General features: G+C 49.8%; 1 protein-coding gene across 5 annotated transcripts in view; it reads left to right on the top strand.

The window, feature by feature from the left end:
• Positions 1-21682, top strand: part of LOC146786088 (eukaryotic translation initiation factor 4 gamma 1-like) — a 647727-nt gene that overhangs the window by 123251 nt on the left and 502794 nt on the right. For all 5 annotated transcript variants that reach the window (XM_085635544.1, XM_085635543.1, XM_085635546.1 and 2 more), the window contains exons 7-8: positions 22-118; positions 13395-13492. In XM_085635544.1, the coding sequence (XP_085491670.1) occupies positions 22-118; positions 13395-13492 (195 nt within the window). The remainder of the gene's footprint in view (positions 1-21; positions 119-13394; positions 13493-21682) is intronic.

Genomic DNA, 21682 nt, shown 5'->3' with positions numbered 1-21682 from the left:
AATCATTTTTTTATTGTTGAGCTCCTGAGCCTGGATGTCCTGGAACAAGCACTTTAAACAGGTTTTCGGCACTTCAGCAACCATCCTCTGACCGAGATCCTGGTAGAGTGAGTCAGCGGTAAGTGTTTTACAATTTTAAAATGTCAACTTGAGGAGACACATTGTAGAGTATGGAAAAGTCATTTGAGACTGTATTAAAAGTATAGATTTATCTTCTGTAATGAACAGTGGAATAGTTTGAGAGGGCTTAAGATCTGCTAGATTTTCTCGTGAAAAGTGACGGCAGTTGAAGAATGCTTTGAACTTCTGTAGGAAAGTGGGTTTCTGTTGCAGTAACCCCCCACTTTTTGCCAGCCTACTGGTGCACTTTTGAATTGATGTGCCCTGGGTTCCTGCCAATCAGGTTCCCAGGGCCTGTGTTCTTGCCCCAAAACGAACTCTAAAACTGCATTGGAGCCTAAACCCGATTGGCATCTCTGGCCACAGGTCAGCCCCTGGTAAATGGTACCACAGGTACCCGGGGCACTGTGACCAGGGAAAACCTCTAAGGGGTGCAGCACTTATGTTGCCACCCTTAGAGGCCCTGTAGCTTTACACACACACACACACACACACACTGTCTTTGCAGGCTGCGTGTTTTGGTGCAGAACAAAGTGAAGAGTCGACATGGCATACATTCTTGTGTGCCATACCTGCAACCTACTGCCCTGGCATAGATTAGTCACCCCTCTAGCTGGGTGCCCTATACCAGTGGTGAGGGTACAGGTGCATGAGCCCTGTACCCCTACAGTGTCTAAGTCAATTCTTAGACATTGTAAGTGCAGTGCTGCCATTAAGAGTTTATGGTGCTGGGAGTTTTTCATTACGAACGCCACAGCACCATAATGGCTACACTGAAAACCGGGAAGTTTGGTATTAAACTACTGAGCACATTAAACCCACACTGATGCCAGTGTGCGATTTAATGAAAAATGCACGCAGAGGAAATCTTAGAGATGCCTTCTGACAAACGACCATTCTCTGGTGGTTTCCCTAACTGGTACACACCAGCCTGCCACCAAGATACATTTTTCTGGACCCCTAGGGTGGGAACCTTCGCTCCCTGAGCCCAGAAACAAAGCCTTTCCTGGACGGAGGAGTTCACACCTCTGCCAGGCCAGGAAGAGCCATCATGCCAGGGGAGCTTCAAAGGCCTGGCAGCCTTTGTAATGAGACCTCCAGCCTCTCCTGCTATCAGGAGCAGGTCACCTCCCTGTCTCCCCTCCTTTTCGGCAGGAATACAGGCTGGAAAAACTAGCCAGCCCAGAAGGTGTTTTCTTTTGGTTCCTCCCTGATGTCTTCCTCGACCAAGCCTGCAGCTGAAAACCAATACCAAAAATCTCCATTGAAAACAACTGGGCACCCGACGCCAAAACAGCACCCTGCACCCAGCTGCCCCTGTGCCGCTGCGGGTGCATTTTGTGTGCTAAACCAGATCCCCCTTTGCCCTGAACCTAACACCAGGAGCTTGGCTCCCACAACCTTGAGGCCTGCTTGTTAGCATCCACCAACCAAAGGCCTCCTATCCCCCATTGGATAACATTGGACCTCAGCACTTTGCACCCGGCTGACCTAGTGTCTCTGAGGGTGTAATGAGACTGCATCCCTGACCCTGAGGGACCCCTGAGCCTACCTTCAGAACCCTTAACTCCCACTACCGAATACTTACCCTAAAACCGATAACACTATGTTTGAGGCATATGAGCTGTAGATCAAATGCTGTGCATAGTTCGCCATCTAGTGTTGAGTCTGGATGTTTGCACTTTGTTTTTCTTCGAAGAAGTCTTTCCAGTCACGAGGTAGGTGACTCCTTCTTTTGAAGATAGTGCGCATGGGCATCAACCTCATTGTTAGATTGTTTTTTTCTGCCATCGGGTTCGGACATTTATCGTTGCACTCCGGTTCAACACCGTTCCTCTGGTTTCCCTCGATGCCCAAGATACTCACCCTCGACGGTATTGTTTTCGACCGCGTCTTCCTTTCTATTGCGTATCGTAATGACTTAAAATACTCTTTCGAACGGAAAGTTCGTGGAAGACCGTCTGAATCCCTTTTCAAAATCAGGTATTGCAAGGTGGATAGTCAAGTGCATTCAAATAGGCTATGCAAAAGCTAAACGAACGTTAACAGTTCCCCCTAGAGCACACTCTACACACAAACTAGTGGAAGAGGTGTGGCGCAATGGCTAGGGTGCCTGACTCCGGACCACGGGGTTCACGGTTCGATCCCCGGCGTCGGCGGCAGGTTAGCCCAGCACCATATGACTCTGGGCAATAGCTTGCTTAATCTTCCCGCGGGCCCCCAGCGCCGGGACACCTCTCCGAAGGTAGCTGTGTGCTTTACAAATACTGGTATTTCATTTCATTTCATTTCAAAATGGGGGCTTCTGTGGCATTCCTAGGAAATATACCCAAACGTGACATATGCAAAGCTGCAACATGGCCTACACCTCCACCAAACAACCTGCTCCGCTGTAACTCAGGCGTTGTAGCACAGCTGGATTGCATTAGGTAATCCAGCTGGGCCCCGATGATGAAGCATGCCAGCTACTAGGTAGGTGGGTGAGGGTTTTTTTTACAACAGTTGTTCACTCTCCTTTTCTTTTTCATCAAAGGTAGCGGCAAAAAGCGTTTGACCGCTGATACCTTGTTTATTTACACCTCACACATTCACAAAACACTATTGTTTAAATGTGTTAGCAACACAACAAGCTAGAGTGGGCCAGGCAGTTTTACGTACACTATTTCAGACAACTGCAACAGCTACAGGTTAGCCACCGCTATGGGAGATAACTGCTACATAGTCTATGCACAGCATATGATCTACAGCTCATGCCTCGAACGGAAAATGCTACTTACCCAGTATGCATCTGTTCTTGCCATATAGACCTGCAGAGTCATATGCACCCACCCGCCTCCCCGGGTACCTATACCTGTTGCAGTAACATCTTACTTAGATACATGCATTCATGGACATCTCATTTTTCTACTCTTAGTAACTCCATTATCACCCTCTGCGGGAAAACAATCTAACAGTGGAGTCGATGCCCATGCGCACTATCACCGAAAAGAGGAGTCGCCTACCTGGATAGACGTGTTCACAGAAAAACAAAGTGCCAACATCTGGACCCAACACTAGATGGCGATCTCTGCACAGCATATGACTACAGCTCTATATGCCAAGAAAAGATGCAAGTAGCATTTTCCTTTCCTCCATAGGATAACATTGACTGTTTTTCTTGGAAACCTTCTAATAAGTGTGTATTTTGAAATCTAAGGAAAATCTTTAAAATAGTACTATATAACCAAAAGGATTTTACTTACCTGTTTACAGGAAATGTCCTAGAGTAGTATCCAGGCATACTACTCTGAGTAAGAAAAGTAATTTAAAAAGTAAATTACCTGTGTAAGAAACTGGCTCTATATATACTGCACCAAAGTGAGGTGCAGTGTGTATAGAGTCCAAGGGTCTCCAGAGGTTTGTCGGAGGTTAAAGTTAGAAACAACCTTATTCTCTAAAGTGGTAGCTTGGTCGAGCAGTAAGGCAGTATCAGAGGACAGTGTTAAACATTTGATGTACCCAATCAGTCAGCAAATTAATTCACACACTCAAGAACTGAACTCTAGGCCAATTGTTTTTGTATAAAAAATATACTGTTGTTTTATTTCTAGAACCAAGCAAGCCTGGTACAGGTAAGCATTTAAATACTTTTCAGCTACAAGATGCTGTTGTTGAATACTTTCAAAATACAGTAGGACTTTGTATCAATTCGAGTTTACAGGGGTTGCAATGCACAAACTTAGTAGCCTCAGTATATAGGAATCAATAGGCTTTTTCAGTAAAAATGCAATTAATTACTTTTCGGATTACTTTTACTAACACAGTGCTGGATCCTATATTCAGCACTGGGGCATTTCTTGAAAACAGTTCAGTAAATGCGTTTTAGTTAGATGTACGATTTTTTTTTTTTTTTTTTAAACCGTTTATTGCAATCGCAAATATATACAAGTATGGGCCTACAACCTTCCGGCCGGCCGCTAGAGTGATAGGAGCATATGACATACATACAAAAAGGCTCTTGGCGTTGCAGAGAGGTAAATCAGGAGGTATCAATGACGTGGGCCACATGACTCCGAGCCCACAATACGGTTTCATTTTATAAGAACATAACAACACAAAGAACCACACCCGCAAGGCAACCCGCAATCCGAAGTGACAGCACGTGCTCCTTAAGTGGGGGACCCCAACCATCCACAAGAATCTAAAGAGGGGAATGGGAAGAGATCAGGGACTGGGGAACCCTGTGCCTGGGGCAGGGGGAGGGGGTCAACTAGGGGGACGGAGCTGGTGAGGCAGCCGGCAGTAGTGGTGGCTCACAAATACCCCCGCGGTAGGCGTTCCAGGGGCCCCAAACTTTCACCCACGCCCCAGGCTTACCTCTCGCCACATACACCACCTTTTCTCGGAACATGCACCAATCCATGTGCTCCTTCCAGGCCGACACCGCCGGGGGCCCCTGGGATCCCCACAGCTGCGCGATGTCACGCTTAGCTATCATATATCCCAGAGTCACCCATCGTGTCTGCGGAACCGAGTAGTCAGTTGGTTCCCACACATTCAGCAAGCATCTCCTCGCTTCAGGCAACAGCGCGACACGCGTAACCACTCGCAGGACCTCATGCACACCACGCCAGAATCGCTCCACCTTCGGGCATTCCCACAGAATATGCAAAAAAGTCGCCAAAGCACCACACCCACGCTTACACAGCCCATCCTCGGCATAGCCCATACGCAGAAGCCTTGGTCCCGTCATGTAAACCCGGTGGAGGATCTTTAGCTGGACGAAGCGAAGGCGAGCCGGTATGGCCACCTCCTTCGGAGAGGCCACCGCGGAAATCCAGTCCTCGTCGTCCAACTCCAGCCCATCGGCAACCCAGGCCTCGCGGAGGCCAGTCAGCAAGCCCGAGCGATCATTAATCAGTTTTTTGTATATGAGGGAGATCGTGCTGTCCGGAACATGGCCATCCAGCACTCTATCCTCCAGGGGGGAAGACTCCGGAATGGAGGCGACGTCTGGGAAGACGGAGCCCAGTGCGTGACGGACCTGCAAGTACCGAAAGTATTCACTGCCCTGCAGCTGAAACTCCGTCTGCAGCGTCTCGAATGTTTTGAATCCCCCCCTCGTCCAGAGATCCCCCACTGTACTGATGCCGATCGTGTCCCACTTCTCGAAACCCTTCGAGGTCCACAGGGAGCCCAACCTCTCAGACGCATATAGCGGTGACGCCCGGGTCAAACGGTCCTTCCACCCCATAGCTGCGTTAGCCGCGTGCCATACTCGCACCATGACACGCGTAGGTCCCGTCAGGCGGGGGTCGGGCGCGCCAGAGTAGAGCGCTCGATTGTAGTCGCCACCAGGCAGGAGCATCTTATCCATTTCAAATGCCGGGTTTAAGGCGGGCCCGTAGAGGCCATGATTAATTGCAGCTAGCTGGGAGGCCCAGTAATACCGTTTAATATCCGGGAGGGCGACCCCCCCGTCGTACCACGGGAGCGTCAACTTCGCCAAGGCAATACGCGGCCTCCCGTCCCAGAACAGGCGACGCTGTAGACTCTCCACCTCACGGAAGTAGCGCGCCGGGACCAAGTCCATAGTGTTCTGGAGAGCGTACAGGAAGCGTGGCAACGACATCATCTTAAACAATGCCGCCCGGCCGAGCGGCGAAAGCGGCAGGCGCCGCCAACGCGCGACGTCCTCCTTCAAGCGCTGGAGGGGGTGAAGCAAATTCCGCTCGTAGCGGGCCTCCGGGTCCAGAGTAATATAGATACCCAGGTACCGAAACCCCTGAGAGGCAATCTGGATCGGACAGTCCCGCGGGAGGACGGGAGCCTCCCCGTAAAGCACATACACACATGATTTAGCCCAGTTGATGACAAGGCCTGAGTTGCGGCCGAAGGAGCGCAAAACATCAACCAGGACAATCAGTGATTTACGCGGGGAGGCAAGGTACAAAAGGATATCGTCAGCGTATAGGGACACGCGGTCCTCATACTCGGGGGTCCAACGGAGACCACGGATGGAAGGGTGCCACCGCAGCCACTCCGCCAGGGGTTCCAAGGCCAGTGCAAACAGGAGAGGCGTCAAGGGGCAACCCTGTCGCGTGCCCCGTCCCAGCGCGAATGGGGCCGAGACTCGTCCATTCACCACCACCTGCGCCAATGGGCCCGAATACAACAATTTGACCCAGCTGATGAATCCCGGTCCGAATCCAAATTTCGCCAGCATCGCCCAAATGTATGGCCACTCGAGTGTATCAAACGCCATGGTGGCGTCTAAGGACGCCAAGATGGCCGGCTCCCGCACAAACGGAACACGCGCGAGCACCCCGTGCAGGCGCCGCAGATTAAGGGCCGTGTTGCGATGGGGTATAAAGCCGGACTGGTCTTGGTGGACCAGATCGCCCACCACGCCGACCAGCCGGTTGGCGAGCACCTTGGCGAGGATTTTGGGCTCCGTATTCAAGAGCGAGATAGGCCTATAGGATGTGACCCGTTCTCGGGGTCTCCCCTCCTTGTGGATCACCACGATTGTAGCCAGACACTGGTCCGGCGGGAGGGAGCCCCGCGAGCGGGCCGCCAGGAACATCGCGCGGAGGTGGGGTGCCAGTACATCCGGTCGCAGCTTATACAGCTCGATAGGGATGCCGTTTGGGCCCATGGCCTTGCCAGATGCGACCGAGCGTATGGCGAGGGCAATTTCGTCCGAGGTGGGAGCAGCCTCCAACGACTCCCGATCCTCCACCGAAAGGGAGGGCAGCGCGATGTCCCGGAGCAGGGCATGGGAATCCTCCTCCGAGCAGGGAGAAACCGGGGAATACACCTTCTGGCTCGGTGACACGTACACCATCCATTCTCTCAATCAGCGGGACCACACGATTCGCTCTCTCCTTTTTATCCAACCACGCAATCAATTTACCAGCCTTATCACCCACATCATACAGTCGCCCCTGTTGCTCTCTACTGAGGCCCCTGGCCGCCTCCGTGACGAGGGCCCTATAGGCCGCCTGCTTAAGGTGTAGAACATGTAGTGCGGCATCCGTCACCCCACTCCCCAGGTCACCCTCTAGTTCAGTAATTTCGGCTTCCACCCGGGTCACCTCCTCCTGCTCGCGCCTCCGGGCATGGGAGATAAAGGAGAGGGCCTCCCCTCTAAGAACAGTCTTGAAGGCTTCCCACAGGGAGATAGCCGAAGGGACAGACCCCACATTCTCCTCAAAATACCGCTGCAAGGACTTAATCAAGTCAGCACGAATAGTGGGGTCGCGCAGGTACCATGCGTTGATTGGAGCTACCCTGCCCTCCCCCCTCGGGAAGACAGCAAAATGCAACAGGAGCGGGGAGTGATCTGAAATACCCCGCGCCAAATGGCGCACCTCTCCCACTCTCCCAGCATAGGCCGCAGGGACAAGGACATGATCAAGCCGCGAGAGGCTACCATGGGCACCCGAATGGAAGGTGTACTGCAGCTGCGTGGGATGTTTTAGTCGCCAGCAGTCTACCAATCCCAGTGTATCTAAGAGGCCGGGCAGCCACGCCTGTGCCCGGGGGAGGTCCCTAGGGGGGTAACGATCCATAGTCCCAGAAGCCACCGCATTGAAGTCCCCCCCAACCACCAGAAGCCCCCCCGGGAGGTCAAGGAGGAGGCGCCCCAGGTCCGCAAAAGTGGTAGACTGTAACCCCGGTGGGACGTACACTGATACAAAAACGACTACTTTGCCCTCCATTCTCCCCACCAAGACAGTGTAACGTCCCCTCGCATCATGGCGCACCTCATCTATTTCCAGCGGGAGCGAGTTCTTAACCATGATGCCCACCCCCCGCGAGCCTGACGTGAAGCCCGAGTGGGCCACCAAGCGATAGCCCCGCCGATTCATGGCATAAAAGGAATTACCAATAAGGTGTGTCTCCTGCAGAAAGACCACATCTGGCGAAATTCGTTTCAGATACTGCAGGACCACACCTCGCTTAATCCTATCCCCCAGTCCGTTAACGTTCCACGACAACAGAGTCAAATCCCTACCCCCCATCACATACAGAAGCCATCATTTGTCCCCCCAAGAGCACCTCAAAAACACCAATACAGTAAAGGGTTTGCCTTGCGGTAAAAACGAACAACACCCCACCCCAACCCACCCGTCCCAACAGAACTCCCCCCTCCCTGCACCCCTGCATGAGCCCAAACAGCCCCCCCAAAGTGCAGTGTGCCTGTCGCCCCATAGATGAAAAAACTAACTAGTCCCCCAGAGGAGGAGGGAAAGCCCCCAAGAGACCCCGTACGACCTCCACCGGAGGGGAACATACACGAGCAGTCAATGGTGACAATAATGTTGTCCAGAGCAAGGCCTACTATTTGTCCCTCAGTCCTGATCCGGCGAGCCCTCCCCGCCAACCGCACCCCCCCCACCCCCCCGGCCCCGATCCCCGGGCAAAGTGTCCAACCAGTCCCCGGCCGCCTCGGGACGATCAAAAAAGTGCGTGCGGCCATCCACCTCTACCCTCAGCTTAGCTGGAAAAAGCATTGCGTACTTAAGGTTCAGGTCCCGTAGGCGACGTTTGACTCCGAGAAAACTCAGTCTCTGCTTTTGGACCGCCGGAGTAAAGTCAGGGTAGAAATTTACGTCCATGTTGTCGAGTCTGACCGGTCCTTGTAGCCTAGAAGTCTGCAGGATAGCGTCTCTGTCCCGAAAGTTGAAAATCCGGGCAATGAGAGGCCTCGGCGGGGCTCCAGCCTTAGGCCTTCCTCCAGGGACCCTGTGGGCACGTTCCACCGCAAAAAGTTTACTCAGCCCCCGGGGCTGGAGATGGGTGAGAATCAGGTCCTCCACAAACAGATCCGCCGCCTCCTCCTCTCGTCCCTCCGGCACCCCGATAATGCGGACATTGTTCCTCCGGGCCCGACCCTCAGAATCCTCCAGTCGACGATCTAGCAGGGCGCTCGCCTGGCCAAGCCGGCGCACCTCCTTTTGGAGGGCCGCCACGTCCGTTGTGAGGCCCGAGGTAGTGTGGGCCAAAGAATCGACCCGGTCATTCGTTTTGGACAAATCGGCCCTCACCAGGCCCACATCCACGAGGACCGAGTCTATCTTCTGCGCCAGAGTGTCAAAGCGCTGGTCCACCGAGGCCTTCATCTCGGCGATGGCGCCCATGACGTCTCGGAGGGTCAGATCCGCGGGCAGAGCAGGAGCATCAGTCGGGCCCGCAGGGGACGTACGCGGCGCCTCTGGAGATCCCTTCTGGAGGGTGTAGCGGTCCATGTTGTTGGACTGATGGGCCGTGCCACGGCGGGTCGATTTCACCTTTGCCCGGTCGCCATCTTGCTTTGTGGACATGGCTGCAGTCCCCAGATCGTGCCAATCTCCTCGAAAGGGCCGACAAACCAGTTCACGGGCTCCGGGGGGGGGGCGACCACAGTTCCGCAGGACGAATTACAGCCGGCGGGTCGGCTGGGCACCCGGACAAGGCCACACCACCGCACACCGCCCCGCAACCCTACCTCGCCTGTCAGCAAGGAGGGCGCAAAAGCGAAAGTGAAAGTGCGGGGTACGCGAGTCGCCCAGCCTTGCCCGCCGCTGTTGTTCACTTTGTCTCCGGATCGCCCCACAATTCCAATCCGGGGGGCCGGCGTGGAGAAGGCCGCAAACCACAATCGGTGCTCCCGCCGGTGTCCGAGGTCCGATTCGGAAACGGAAAACGGGTGTCACCTCAGCTCGGGCTCACAAACACAGTCCCCTCATCTAGGACAGGATATAGTCAGGATTAATGCAGGAGGTCGCGGAGGTCCTCGGGAGCCTCGCACCTACGCAGCCATCTTGGTTGCGCGCTAGGCTCCTCCCCCAGATGTACGATTTTTAAAGAATATTCTTGTATTTCAAAAGTTGACAGAAACTTTTTCACATAGAATCACCAATGTTATCCTATGGAAGGAAATTCAATTCGCAGGTAAGTTACTTTATCGTTACTTTTCTTACTCAGTGCTGGATACCTAGATTCAGCACTGGGACATGTCCTGAAAACAGTTGAGAAAATGTGTTTTGGTTATTTTTTGTGATTTTTAAGGAATATTCTTCGTTTTCAAACGCGACACTTAGAAACTTTTTGGGAGAAAAAGTGTCAATGTTATTCTATGAGGAAAAACAGGTTATTGTTTTCGAGGTAAGTAATCGGTCTTTTGAGTTAGAGTTTTGGGGTTAGACTCCGTGATCTCCCAGGGTCAGTGATGCACTGTTGTTGCACACTCAGCGGCACTCCGGCGGCCGGGTGCAGAGTGTTGAGGCCCAATGTTATCCTATGGAGGATAGGGATACTCCGGTTGGTGGCTGCTGGCAAGCAGGCCACAGGGTTGTGAGAGCAAAGCTCCTAGGGTTAAGCTCAGGGCAAGTTGGGGACCAAGTTAGCACAAAAGGGGCCCCCTCTTCGACACTAGGACGGCCAGGTGCAGGGTGCTGTTTTGAGATCGGGTGCCCTGTTGATTTCAGTGGAGATTCTCCGGGACAAAGAAACACTGCAGGCTCGGGGACGAGGATCTTCCAGGAGGGACCACCAGTTTGAGGGATATATAGGGATGTTGAGGGTTGGTTAGGCACCGCTGGGTTGGGCACACAAGGCCGTGGGGCGTCTGGTGTAGGGGTGCCTTGGGACGTCGGATTTTCTTACCCGCTCCGGTCGCGGTAGGGGGGTCCTCTGGATTGAGGCTGGAGGCGTCGTCTGAAGGCTTGAGGCAGGTCAGGGGTTGCCGGGTCTCGGGTCAGGATCGCCGGGGGGACCTCCTCGTGGTGTTTTTCCACCAAAGCTCGAGCCGGGTTCGGCGGGTGCAGGCTTGGCTGGCACCAGAAGCTGCAGTTTAAACACGTCCGGTGTTCACGGGAGAAACAACTTGGAAAGTGAAGGCAGGCAGGTCCTCCGGGCTTTCTGAGGTTGCTGGCCGCTGAATACGCCAGGATTTTGCAGGAGCAGGTTCAAGGGAAGACAGGCCTGTAGGGCCGGGGCCAAGTCAGTGGGCGTCGTCCTCTTGTTAGCTTTGCACGGCTTCTTGTCCTTTTTCTTCTCTTCTTTTTCTTGTGGTTGCTGGAACTGCCTTCTTGGTTCAGGGCTGCCCCCTAAATACAGTATTTAGGGGGCGTTTTAGGGGTCTTGAGGTCAGTAGCCAATGGGCTACTGACCTTAGGGTGACTACACCCTTGGTGTTCTCACCCCACGTGGGGGTGTGAGCACAATCCCTAGTCCTGATTGGGGAGTGCCTGCCATCTGCAAGATGCCGAGCACTGGAGAGTGGGCTTTGCCTCGTGTCCCCCACCTGAGGGGTGGAGTTGGCAGAGGTGGGCACACCTCCTGAGCTGGCTAGTTTTTCCCGCCCGTCTTCCAGTTGAAAGGGCAGGAGAGGCTGGGGGTCGCATTACAAAGGCTGCCCGGCCTTTGAAGCTCCCCTGCCACAGATGGCTGTTCCTGGCCAGGGGAGGTATGAACACCTCCGCCCAGGAAAGGCTTTGTTTCTGGGCTCAGGGAGCGTAGGCTCCCACCCTAGGGATCCAGAAACATGTCTCTTGTTGGCAGGCTGGTGTATACCAGTCAGGGAACCCACCAGAGGCTGGTCGTTTTTCAGGGGGCAGCTTTGCGATGCCCTCTGTGTGCATTTTTTATTAAATCCCACACTGGTAACAGTGCGGATTTAATGGGCTGAGAAGTTTGATACCAAACTTCTCAGTTTTAGTGTAGCCATTATGGTGCTGTGGAGTTCGTAATGACAAGCTCCCAGCACCATATACTCTTAATGGCAGCACTGCGCTTACAATGCCTAAGAATGGACTTAGACACTGTAGGGGTACAGGGCTCATGCACCTGTACCCTCACCACTGGCAAAGGGCACCCAGCTAGAGGGGTGACTGATCTATGCCAGGGCAGTGGGTTGTAGGCATGGCACACAGGGATGTGTGCCATGACGACTCTTTACTTTGTTATGCACCAAAACACGCAGCCTGCAAAGGCAGTGTGTGTGTGTAAAAGTACAGGGCCTCTAAGGGTGGCACAATAATTGCTGCAGCCCTTAGAGGTCTTCCCTGGTCACAGTGCCCTGGGTACCTGTGGTACCATTTACCAGGGGCTGACCTGTGGCCAGAGATGCCAATTGGGTTAGTTTTGGGGAAAGAACACAGGCCCTGGGAACCTAAATGGCAGGGACCCAGGGCACACCAAGAAAAAGTGCATCAGTAGTCTGGCAAAATGTGGGGGGTTACTGCAACAGAAACCCACTTTCCTACAACCTGGTATTTTACTGAAAAGCCCATTCAAGTCTATGTACTGTATTTACAGAGTATTGCATTTCTCTGCTACCATACTGTAAGTCAAAGCAAAGTGCATATACAATTACAAATTCAAACTGTAAAGTTTTTATTGCTTACCTGTGCCAGGCTTGTTTGGTTCTAGAAAATAAAATAACTAAAAAAATTTTTTATACAAAAACAATTGGTCTGAAGTTCAGTCTTTGAGTGTGTGAATTCATTTGCTGACTGAGTGTGTACAACAAATGCTTAACACTGTCCTCTGATACTTCCTTACTGCTCGACCACACTACCACAAATAGAGAGTAAGGTTCTATCTAACTTTATCTCTGCCTATCTTTGGGGTTCCACTAGACTCTGTGCACACTATACCTCACTTTGGTATAGTATATACAGAGCCAGCTCCCTACAACTTCAAAGGCGTTTATTGCAATTCAAAAAAACATTTTGTATTTCTCCGCTGTCCAGAGACTGCTTTTAAAGAACAAAAAAGGGATACATATGGCATATCATGACCTCTTTTTGAATTCTTCCATTTAAACTTGAGCTGAAGCAAAGTCTTGATGCACAGTGCTGCTGATCTGAACCAGACTCTTCATTAGCAAGTGTTCTTTTGAATTATCAGCACCAAACTCTTCACTGAATGCTTTTACCTTCACGTTTTTCCCCCTACTTTTAGCACCCTATAAAGATATATTACTAAGCAGCAGCTATTCTCTATGCAGTCTTCGCATAGTTGTCCAATGCCACAATACTTCCTTTGGAGTGGTGCCTTAGCTGGCAACTTCTGACCAAGATTTGAATATTGTATTAGTTTCTTCTGAGTAGACTCAGAGCACACTGATGGGCTATGTCGGTAAAGTTCTCACTTGTATGAAGATAACCTCTTTCACTAGCACTGAATTCACAAAAGCCTTCATCCAGTTGGTATTAAGCAATATATAAAAGTGACTGCTATTAATGCCTACCGTTTGTAATCTCATCCATCAGCACATACTTCAGTGTTCTCTTTACTCACAGGAACAGCTCCAGTCGTGAACAATTGGACAAGGACTATGACCGTGGAGACCGGCGTGACCATGACAGTGAAGACCGGTTTGATCACCTGGAGTGTGGTGGTGAGTGGAGTGATCGCTTCAACAGAAGTGAAAAGGGTGACAGATCTGAGAGGCCAGAGCAAATGGAGAGGTTAGACAGGATGGATCGAGATAGACCAACAGTCACAAAACGTAGCTATAGCAAAGAAACAGAGGACTGTAGCAGAGAGCGGGAGGCTAGAATCCCACAGGAAGCAGTGAGAAAGGTGCCTAGAATGACGGAGCAGAGAGACCGCAGTAAGGAAGTTGGTAAGTATGGGTCATCCTGGGTGAGGCTTGATACCGGTTCCAACAATAAACAACAGGAGAGAGAGGGTATGTCCACACTCTTGGTCCCCCAAGAACAATGTAACAACAACAAAAGAGCGTGATGCAATCAAAAACTCGGATGTACCTTAGTACACCATGTGCTTGGAAAAACGTGTAAAGAAAACAAAATCAATCTGATGAAAAAATAAAACCCTCACTCACCAACATAGTTGGTGACATGCTTCATCATGGGGTTTTAGCCAGAGTAGCCTTGTGCATCTCTGGTGTGCTTCGACGCTTTAAATTAAGGCGGAGCAACAGTATCAGACTAAAATAAAGTGAAGTGATAAGTGTGAAAAAAGTGGAAAGAATTTAAAAAACCATGTGTCGTACACCAAAACACTTTAATAGTGACGAGACAGGCATATGTTAAAAATGGTGAAGGATAATTCCTACTGACAATTAATTTGGTCAGATGTATCCTATGAATGGTCAGGCGGTCGACATGTTTCAGCTTATAAGGTGTTTGTTCACTAAGCTTTCATCAGGACCTATTTATACAACACAAAAAACACCTTGGCGGTATAGGCTCGCTAAGGCCTACCCTAACCTCAGGTGCAGAGAACCGATAGACTCACGGTTCCAGTGGAGGTCTCCCACAGTTCTGGAAACAGACCTCGTATTTCTGAAAAAAAGGATTTCATTAAGGAGACACATAATAGTTGTCTTATATTCATCAGATATACACGAAGCCAAGTCTAGGAGACCGAATCAGTCCCCACGTTATTAGCATAATCTGATTAAACTTATAGCCATATTCTGTATTACCATCAGAACAAGAAGATCAATAGAATTATCAGACTTTGTTAAAGTGACAAAATCCATATAATCGAACTGAATATGGATAGAGTATTTTCACACTTTGATCGATACTCTGGCCAAACTAGATTCTTAGTGTTGATAAAGATCACATATATCATAGACACTGTTAAAATTGCTTAACAACTTCGAAAGAGGAAAGCAAAATTTGAAATGAAAAAACACTGGCAGCTTACGTATAAAAGAGTGGGTGTGCGCTCCTTGGGCAAGAGGCGGATTGCGGGACTACAGAACAGCTGTGGCAACAGAGGGAGAAATGCGGGGTAAGCGTTAGAAATAGCGTCACACCGTCCCTTACACAGGTTGTTTACCACAAAATTCTGTATGGTATAGTTTTGAGGGGTCGCATTTAGTGGGAGGGTAGTACTTACATCATCCAAGTCCACAGCCAGCAGTCTGCACCTAAAAGGTCCGCCGAGCCCGGAGGTAAAGGCATAATGACGGGCTCAGGTTTAAATGCAGGTATTCAGCCGCTGCCGACCCGGAAGTGAATGTGTCAGTATCTCCCAACACGTCTCTGAGCTTGAGACAGAAAAGAAGGACTGTATGGATGCAGTCTACTGAAAACGCTAGAGCGCTAAAGGCTCTTCTCAACATACAACTTTATTCAACTCACAAATGCCGCACAGCGGCCACTTGATATTTTCAATCCGACTGCCGACTGTCATCTATTTTCCAGAGCGGTTACGGAGATTCAGTTAATTAAAAAATTCCTTCCCCCAGAGATTCTGCAAAATCTTGGGTTTCATGACAAATCAAAACCCGATCTATATGGTGAGAATGATCGGACTCATCCATAGGGTTTACAAAGTGCGAAATACCACAGATGATCAAAGACCCAGAATGGCCATAGTACAGAATAGGTACTTAAATCAAAGAAAAGGGGGGTTTTACACCCATAATGATGAACCTGGATCTGTAATTTAAAGACTCTTATTTTAGCGTTTTAGCACTGTGCTCCAGGGAATATTGTCATTAAGTCCTGACAGATGTGTAGACAACCTATAGACCCAGCGTTGTTCTTTTTCGAACAGTGAAGTAGATTTCACCTGTTCGATAATGGTCCAGTGAAGATCGTCTGCAGTGTGGTTCTGACGCAAGAAGTGCTCGGTCAATTTAGTTGTACTTCTTTTACATCGGACATTACTCCGGTGTTCACCGATCCGTAGTTTAATCTTTCTTGTAGTCATGCCCACATATTTGAGGTTACATGGGCATGAAATAAGATAGATTACATCTGCAGTATTGCAGTTCGTGTGACTGCGTTGAGTCCAAGTTTTCCCAATTTCCAAAGACAAAGTCTTTGTGGGAGACGTGAGATGACAGATGCTACAGGACCCACAGGGGTAATGCCCAAGAACAGGTGGCAGACCCCAAGTTGATAAAACTGAAACAGTAGTCGGTGTGTTGCAAATTCTCGGTCTCGTGTGAACTAATGAGTCCTTAATACTCCTAGCCTTCCTGTATGAGAATAGGGGTTTGTCCCACTTAATGTTGTTACTTTCTAAAATCCGCCAATGTTTCTTAATCGATTTAGAGATTGCATTGGACGCAGTATTGAAAGTAGTAACACACGTGAGTGGAATCTCAGTGAGCTGTCTAGGAGAATCTTGTAAGAGGATCTCCCTGGGTTGGTTTCTTGCTCGTTTACAGCTCTTATTCAGGATGGTATCAGGATAGCCTCTCTGTTTCAATTTACACGTAAGGTCTTTTGATTGTCTACGAAAGTCATCCAAATGGCTGCAGTTGCGTCTGATTCGCAAATACTGGCCATAAGGGAGGTTTTCGCGTAGTGGCCGAGGATGAAAACTGGAAAAGGCCAAAAGGTTATTTTTGGCTGTCGGTTTGTAATGAGTTTTAGTCACAAGAGTTCCCTCAATTTTGGTCACAGTTACGTCCAGAAAAATCATTTCCTCATTATGGTAAGTATGAGTGAACAAAAGGTGGGGATCACACGTATTGATCCATGTCAGAAATTCAAGTAAAACAATCTCCGAACCCTCCCAGATGATAAAAATATCATCAATGTACCTCTTCCAATAGGAGAGGTAAGGAGAAAAGGGATTATCCTGACTCAGAATAAATTTGTGTTCAAAATTTGAAACATAAAGCCCTGCCACACTGGGCGCAAAAGTGCTGCCCATCGAAGTACCGGTGGACTGTAGGTACAGGGCACCTTGATATTCAAAAAAGTTTTTTTTAAGTGCCAAGGTGGCACAGTCAATGATGAAACCTTTCGGGGTCTGAAAGGACCAAGTGATGGAATCCAGAGCTTCCCCAATGACCTTGATGGTATCATCCTGGGGAATGCTCGTATAAAGACTCTCAATATCAAGAGAGACAAGGATGGTGTTATTATGATCCACTCTCAGATCTTGTAACGAAGCCAAAAAACTTTTGGTGTCTCTGAGATAAGTGGGGGTATCCTGGATTATAGGTTTCAAAAAGAAGTCACAAAAAATCGAGAGAGGTTCCAAAAGGGAGCCTATGCCCGATACAATTGGGCGGCCCGGGGGTGGAGATTTGTTTTTGTGGATCTTCGGCAGTGTGTAAAAGTATGGGATCACACCTTTTCCTTTCGTCATGAAATCTGCTTCATGCTTACTAATGAATCCACTGCTTTCAGCATGTTCAACAAGATTACATATTGTGATTTTCAATTCTGGAGAGGGGTCGGTGGCGAGAGGAGTGTAGTTCTTCCGATTGTCCAGAAGACGTCTGCATTCTGAATCATAATCTCCAACATTCTGAATGACAATACCTCCCCCCTTGTCAGCTGGTTTTATCACAATTGATGGATTAGTTTGTAGTGATTCGAGAGCTCGAAATTCAAGGGCACTCATGTTTTTATAGGCTCCTTGGTCTTGAAACACTTCTACATCATTGAAAACAGCTTGTTCGAATGCAATGATCCCTGCTGGAATCAAGTGTGGAGGAGGTGTAAATGTAGATTTTAGACGTAAAGTTGTGTCACTAGGGTGCTCTGCAGGGACATCTGATTTATTGTTCTCAAAGAAAAATTTTAGTTTCAATTTTCTGAAAAAATCAGATAATTCACAGTGTAATCGGAAGCGATCCAGCCGTGCAGTAGGCACAAAGCCCAGTCCTTTCTCGAGTACTTCACCTTCTGCCTGTGTCAAAATGTGTGAAGAAAGATTCAAGACTAAACTCTCTGGTTGCTGGTTCCTGCTTTGCTGCGTGTGTTGTGCCCTGCCCCCTCCTCCTGTTCCCAATGTACTTGGTTGTTTCCCCTTCTTCGCCCACGTCCTCGCCTGCCTCTATAGCAAAGAAACAGAGGACTGTAGCAGAGAGCGGGAGGCTAGAATCCCACAGGAAGCAGTGAGAAAGGTGCCTAGAATGACGGAGCAGAGAGACCGCAGTAAGGAAGTTGGTAAGTATGGGTCATCCTGGGTGAGGCTTGATACCGGTTCCATCTACCGTCTTTGACTTCAGAACCAATTTGAAAATGATTTTCCCAAAATGTTCATGAACATCTGTGCAAGGGTACAAAATGGAGTATGTGGAATTTGCTTGGTTTATTTAAATTGAAAAGGAGAGTGGTCTGGAAGGGGTCACCAAGTGTGAACAGGTGTACTCCTTCCATCTACCAACCTATTTGAAAGTACTAGCGTGACCTGTCTTTAATAATCTTTGAAAATATTACAGTTATGTTACTGTTATCGCTTTGTTTTCACATTGTAAGTTGCCTTTGCACATGCTTAATAACTAAATCACAAACAGAGCCTATCGTGGTACACATGGAGAAAAGAAAGTGGCTGTACATAATGTGAATTGTGGAAAATGAAGGTTTTTCCTGGTTGCTTCAAACATTTTGATGGCACAGTTGCTGGTTCCCTTCCAGCTGATAAGTCCTTCTGCCATTTGAAGTGAGCCATTGCTGGGCACGACTCTTTTTTATGTCTCGCCTAGGCACCATATGTTCTGTCTCCTCGAGACTTTTTGTTTTCTAACAGTGTACTTAGAGGCATCCCATTGCCTCATTGTCACCCATGTGCTTGCTTCTTATTGGTCAGCTGCCGTAGGTTTTCTTCCTCTTCATGTGTTAGTCCCTCCCTTGAAGTATGGGTGCTTTACTTATGTCCTTCCAGTGCTTATTTTTTAGGCGCTACTTTTTCTTTGTGTTTAAGCATTCTACTAGAGTGTCTTTTTCAGCTGCATACCTTGTGTACTCCTCCCACCTCTTTCTCCTGCCTGCCCTTGTCTGTATTACTTGCAATTGTCCGTCTTATTCCCCCGTGTCACCTGCCCACCCCTGCCAGGTTGTTGTCCATGTTGTTGCTTGCCTGCACCCACCCTCCCTAATTCCATTGTCAGTGTACTTGCTCCCAGCTCCTCCATCCTCTTGTCCTTCTCTCCCTCTGCTGTCCCTCCCTCTTTTTTTGCCTGCCACCTTCTGTGTTATCTCCCACCTCCGTCACCGCAATAAACAAACAAGCATTTGCAATGTAATCGGTCTCGCCTTTAGGACCATATAAGTATTTAGCCATGCAGCAGATTATTGTGGGTACAGCAACAAGTATTGTTCTACTGTGCCGGACATAAGGGAGTCTCGGACTACCAGCAGTAGCATAATAAAATGCACGAAGCAGGGAAAGGGTGCAGTACCATACATAGGCTGTTACTAGGTGTCCCTTGGGACCTCTTTTAGCCACATAAGGTACTACACCCTGAAATCTTGACAAATCCAACACATTCCCAGCGGCCCTTCGTTCACCCAAGTCCAGGTCTCGGCAGGAGCCATGAAAATGCTTAATTATACCACTGGCATAAACAGTCTCCCATGCAAGAGAATGCTTCCGTTTTAAGTTATTTTTTTTTTAAATATTGCGCAGCAGGAAATGAGCAAAAGGGTGTCCATATGTTTTTATGTATTTGTATCTCTAACGTGAATGGAGATGTTACAGTCCAAACTTTACTTTTTACATTGACTGCTTGATCATTAAAACTGATTAGAGTGCAGAGGGTGTGGAGTGCAGAGGGAATACAAAATAAAAAGTCAGCTGGGTGCACTTTGACGAAGTGATGTATATTGTGAAAGGAATGCCTCAATGCTATACTTTTAAAAACCAGCCAAAGAACAGGGAGAGCATGCTGTATGCTTGGGAGAAGCAGAGTACACACCTAGGAACAAAGGAAGTGCTCTGCTGGAGCCAGCACTAGGCTGAAGCTCACTCCCGCTTGCTGCCTTCTAACTTTAGTGAAAACTGGCTGCCTGTCTCCTGAGGTGCGCTGAGCTCCAGTACAGGGGGTCTGAGAAGGAAGGACAGCGAGCAAGACACCCAGAGCGGTCTTTGTTATCAGAAACTGTGATGTTCGAGGCATATTAGCTGCAGATTACACACTTGTGCATAGATTACCATCTGGTGTTGGGCCCGGATGTTTGCAGTTGTTTTTCCTCTTGGAAAGTCTTTGAAAGTCACAAGGTCGGTGACTCCTCCTTTGGATCATACTGCGCATGGGCTTCGGCTCCATCCTCAGATTGTTTATTTCCGCCATCGGGCTCGGATGTGATCTTTGCGCTCCGGTTCTGAACAGTTCCAGTTCTTCTATCGACGTGCAATCCTCACCCTAAATCGCGGTATTGTTTCGATCGCGATCCCCACACTCAACGCGGCTCTCATCAATCAAGAACCTTCGATTCCAGTCATCAACGACGGTCTTCAGGCCTACCCAAGCTCCGTTCCTGGCTAATGGAAAGGACTCCCTTCAAGAAGTGCCCTCGATGTGGGTCCAAATTCCACCACACCGATCTCCACGAAGTATGTAACCTCTGCCTCTCCCCTGAACACGAGGCTCGAGACTGTCCGGTGTGCAAGTCCTTCCGGTCCAAGAAAACCATTCGGGACCGAAGGGCACTTAGAACTATGGCACACTTGTCGACGGCGATTCCAAATGACATCTTCGGGGAAGGCGTCGACACTCCAGAAGAACACCACACCGACGAGGGCCTCATCAGCACCTCCGAAGCCGACGATTCAGATGTGGAGGACATCACTCTGGCCGTGAGTACCGAACTACCCCCCCCCCCCCCCCCCACACACCCTCGACGGCACCGAAAAAGGCTTCGGTCACGCCTTCGCCTCCGGGCCTAGGTAAGACCAAGGACATTGCTTCCCACACCGCCCCTTCAGGACCGGTAAAGAAGCTGATTAAGCCTTCCGGTGGCTCGGGCTCGAGCCAGCCCACCGTCGGTGCCGAGAAACATCCCTCCGCACCGACTCCGAAAAAGAAAATGGCCTCCTCCTCGGCACCGAGCTCCATACCAAAACACTCGGCGCCGAAAACCAGCTCCACCTCCTCGGTACCGACACCATCCCCGGAACCGAGCAAAAAACACAAGACCGCCGACACCGATATCTCGAAGCCAAAAAGCATCTCGGTACCGAATAAACAGACAGCCCTTTCCAGGCCGCATAGTTCCAAACAGCGGACTAGCACAGACTCTAAAACCAAGCCACCGGCCCGATGCATTCGGCGCCGACGAACAAACCACCCTCCGGAGAACTCTTTACACCGGATCCATTGCAAAAGACATTGATCAAGGACCCCAAAACCGGACATTTAATGCTCAGCATCAAAAAGAGACAGCTGGAAAAACCTGCCCCAGCTCCACCTCCAAAGAGGAAGGACTCTGCTACCTCCCCTTTCAGAATGCCTTCACCACCTCCTCCACCCTCTCCTCCTCCACCTTCTCCGCCCCCGCTTCATCATTCCCGAACACCCTCTCCGGATGATGATGATAATGATAATGTCTATGATGACAAAGGGGACGTGCCCCATGACCTACCTACAGGGGACCCCACTCCCACAGGTTCTCCAGACCCATGGGACGACTACAACATCCCTGATATTCCTAACGTCCCACAAGATGATCTCTACCCCTCGAGACTATCCCCACCAGAAGACTCATTAGGGTTCAACCACTTACTACAAAGGGCTGCACACTATCACGGGGTGGATCTCCATACCGACCCCGTGGAGGAGGACTTCCTTCTCGATACGTTTGACACTACGGATAGGGCCACCTCCATACTGCCCATGCTCAAAGGAGTTCTTAAACAC

Source organism: Triturus cristatus, chromosome 11 (genome assembly GCF_964204655.1).
Source record: "Triturus cristatus chromosome 11, aTriCri1.1, whole genome shotgun sequence".
Taxonomy (NCBI): Eukaryota; Metazoa; Chordata; class Amphibia; order Caudata; family Salamandridae; genus Triturus; species Triturus cristatus.
Note: the sequence above shows the minus strand (reverse complement) of the source record. Positions and strands in the feature narration are given on the sequence as shown.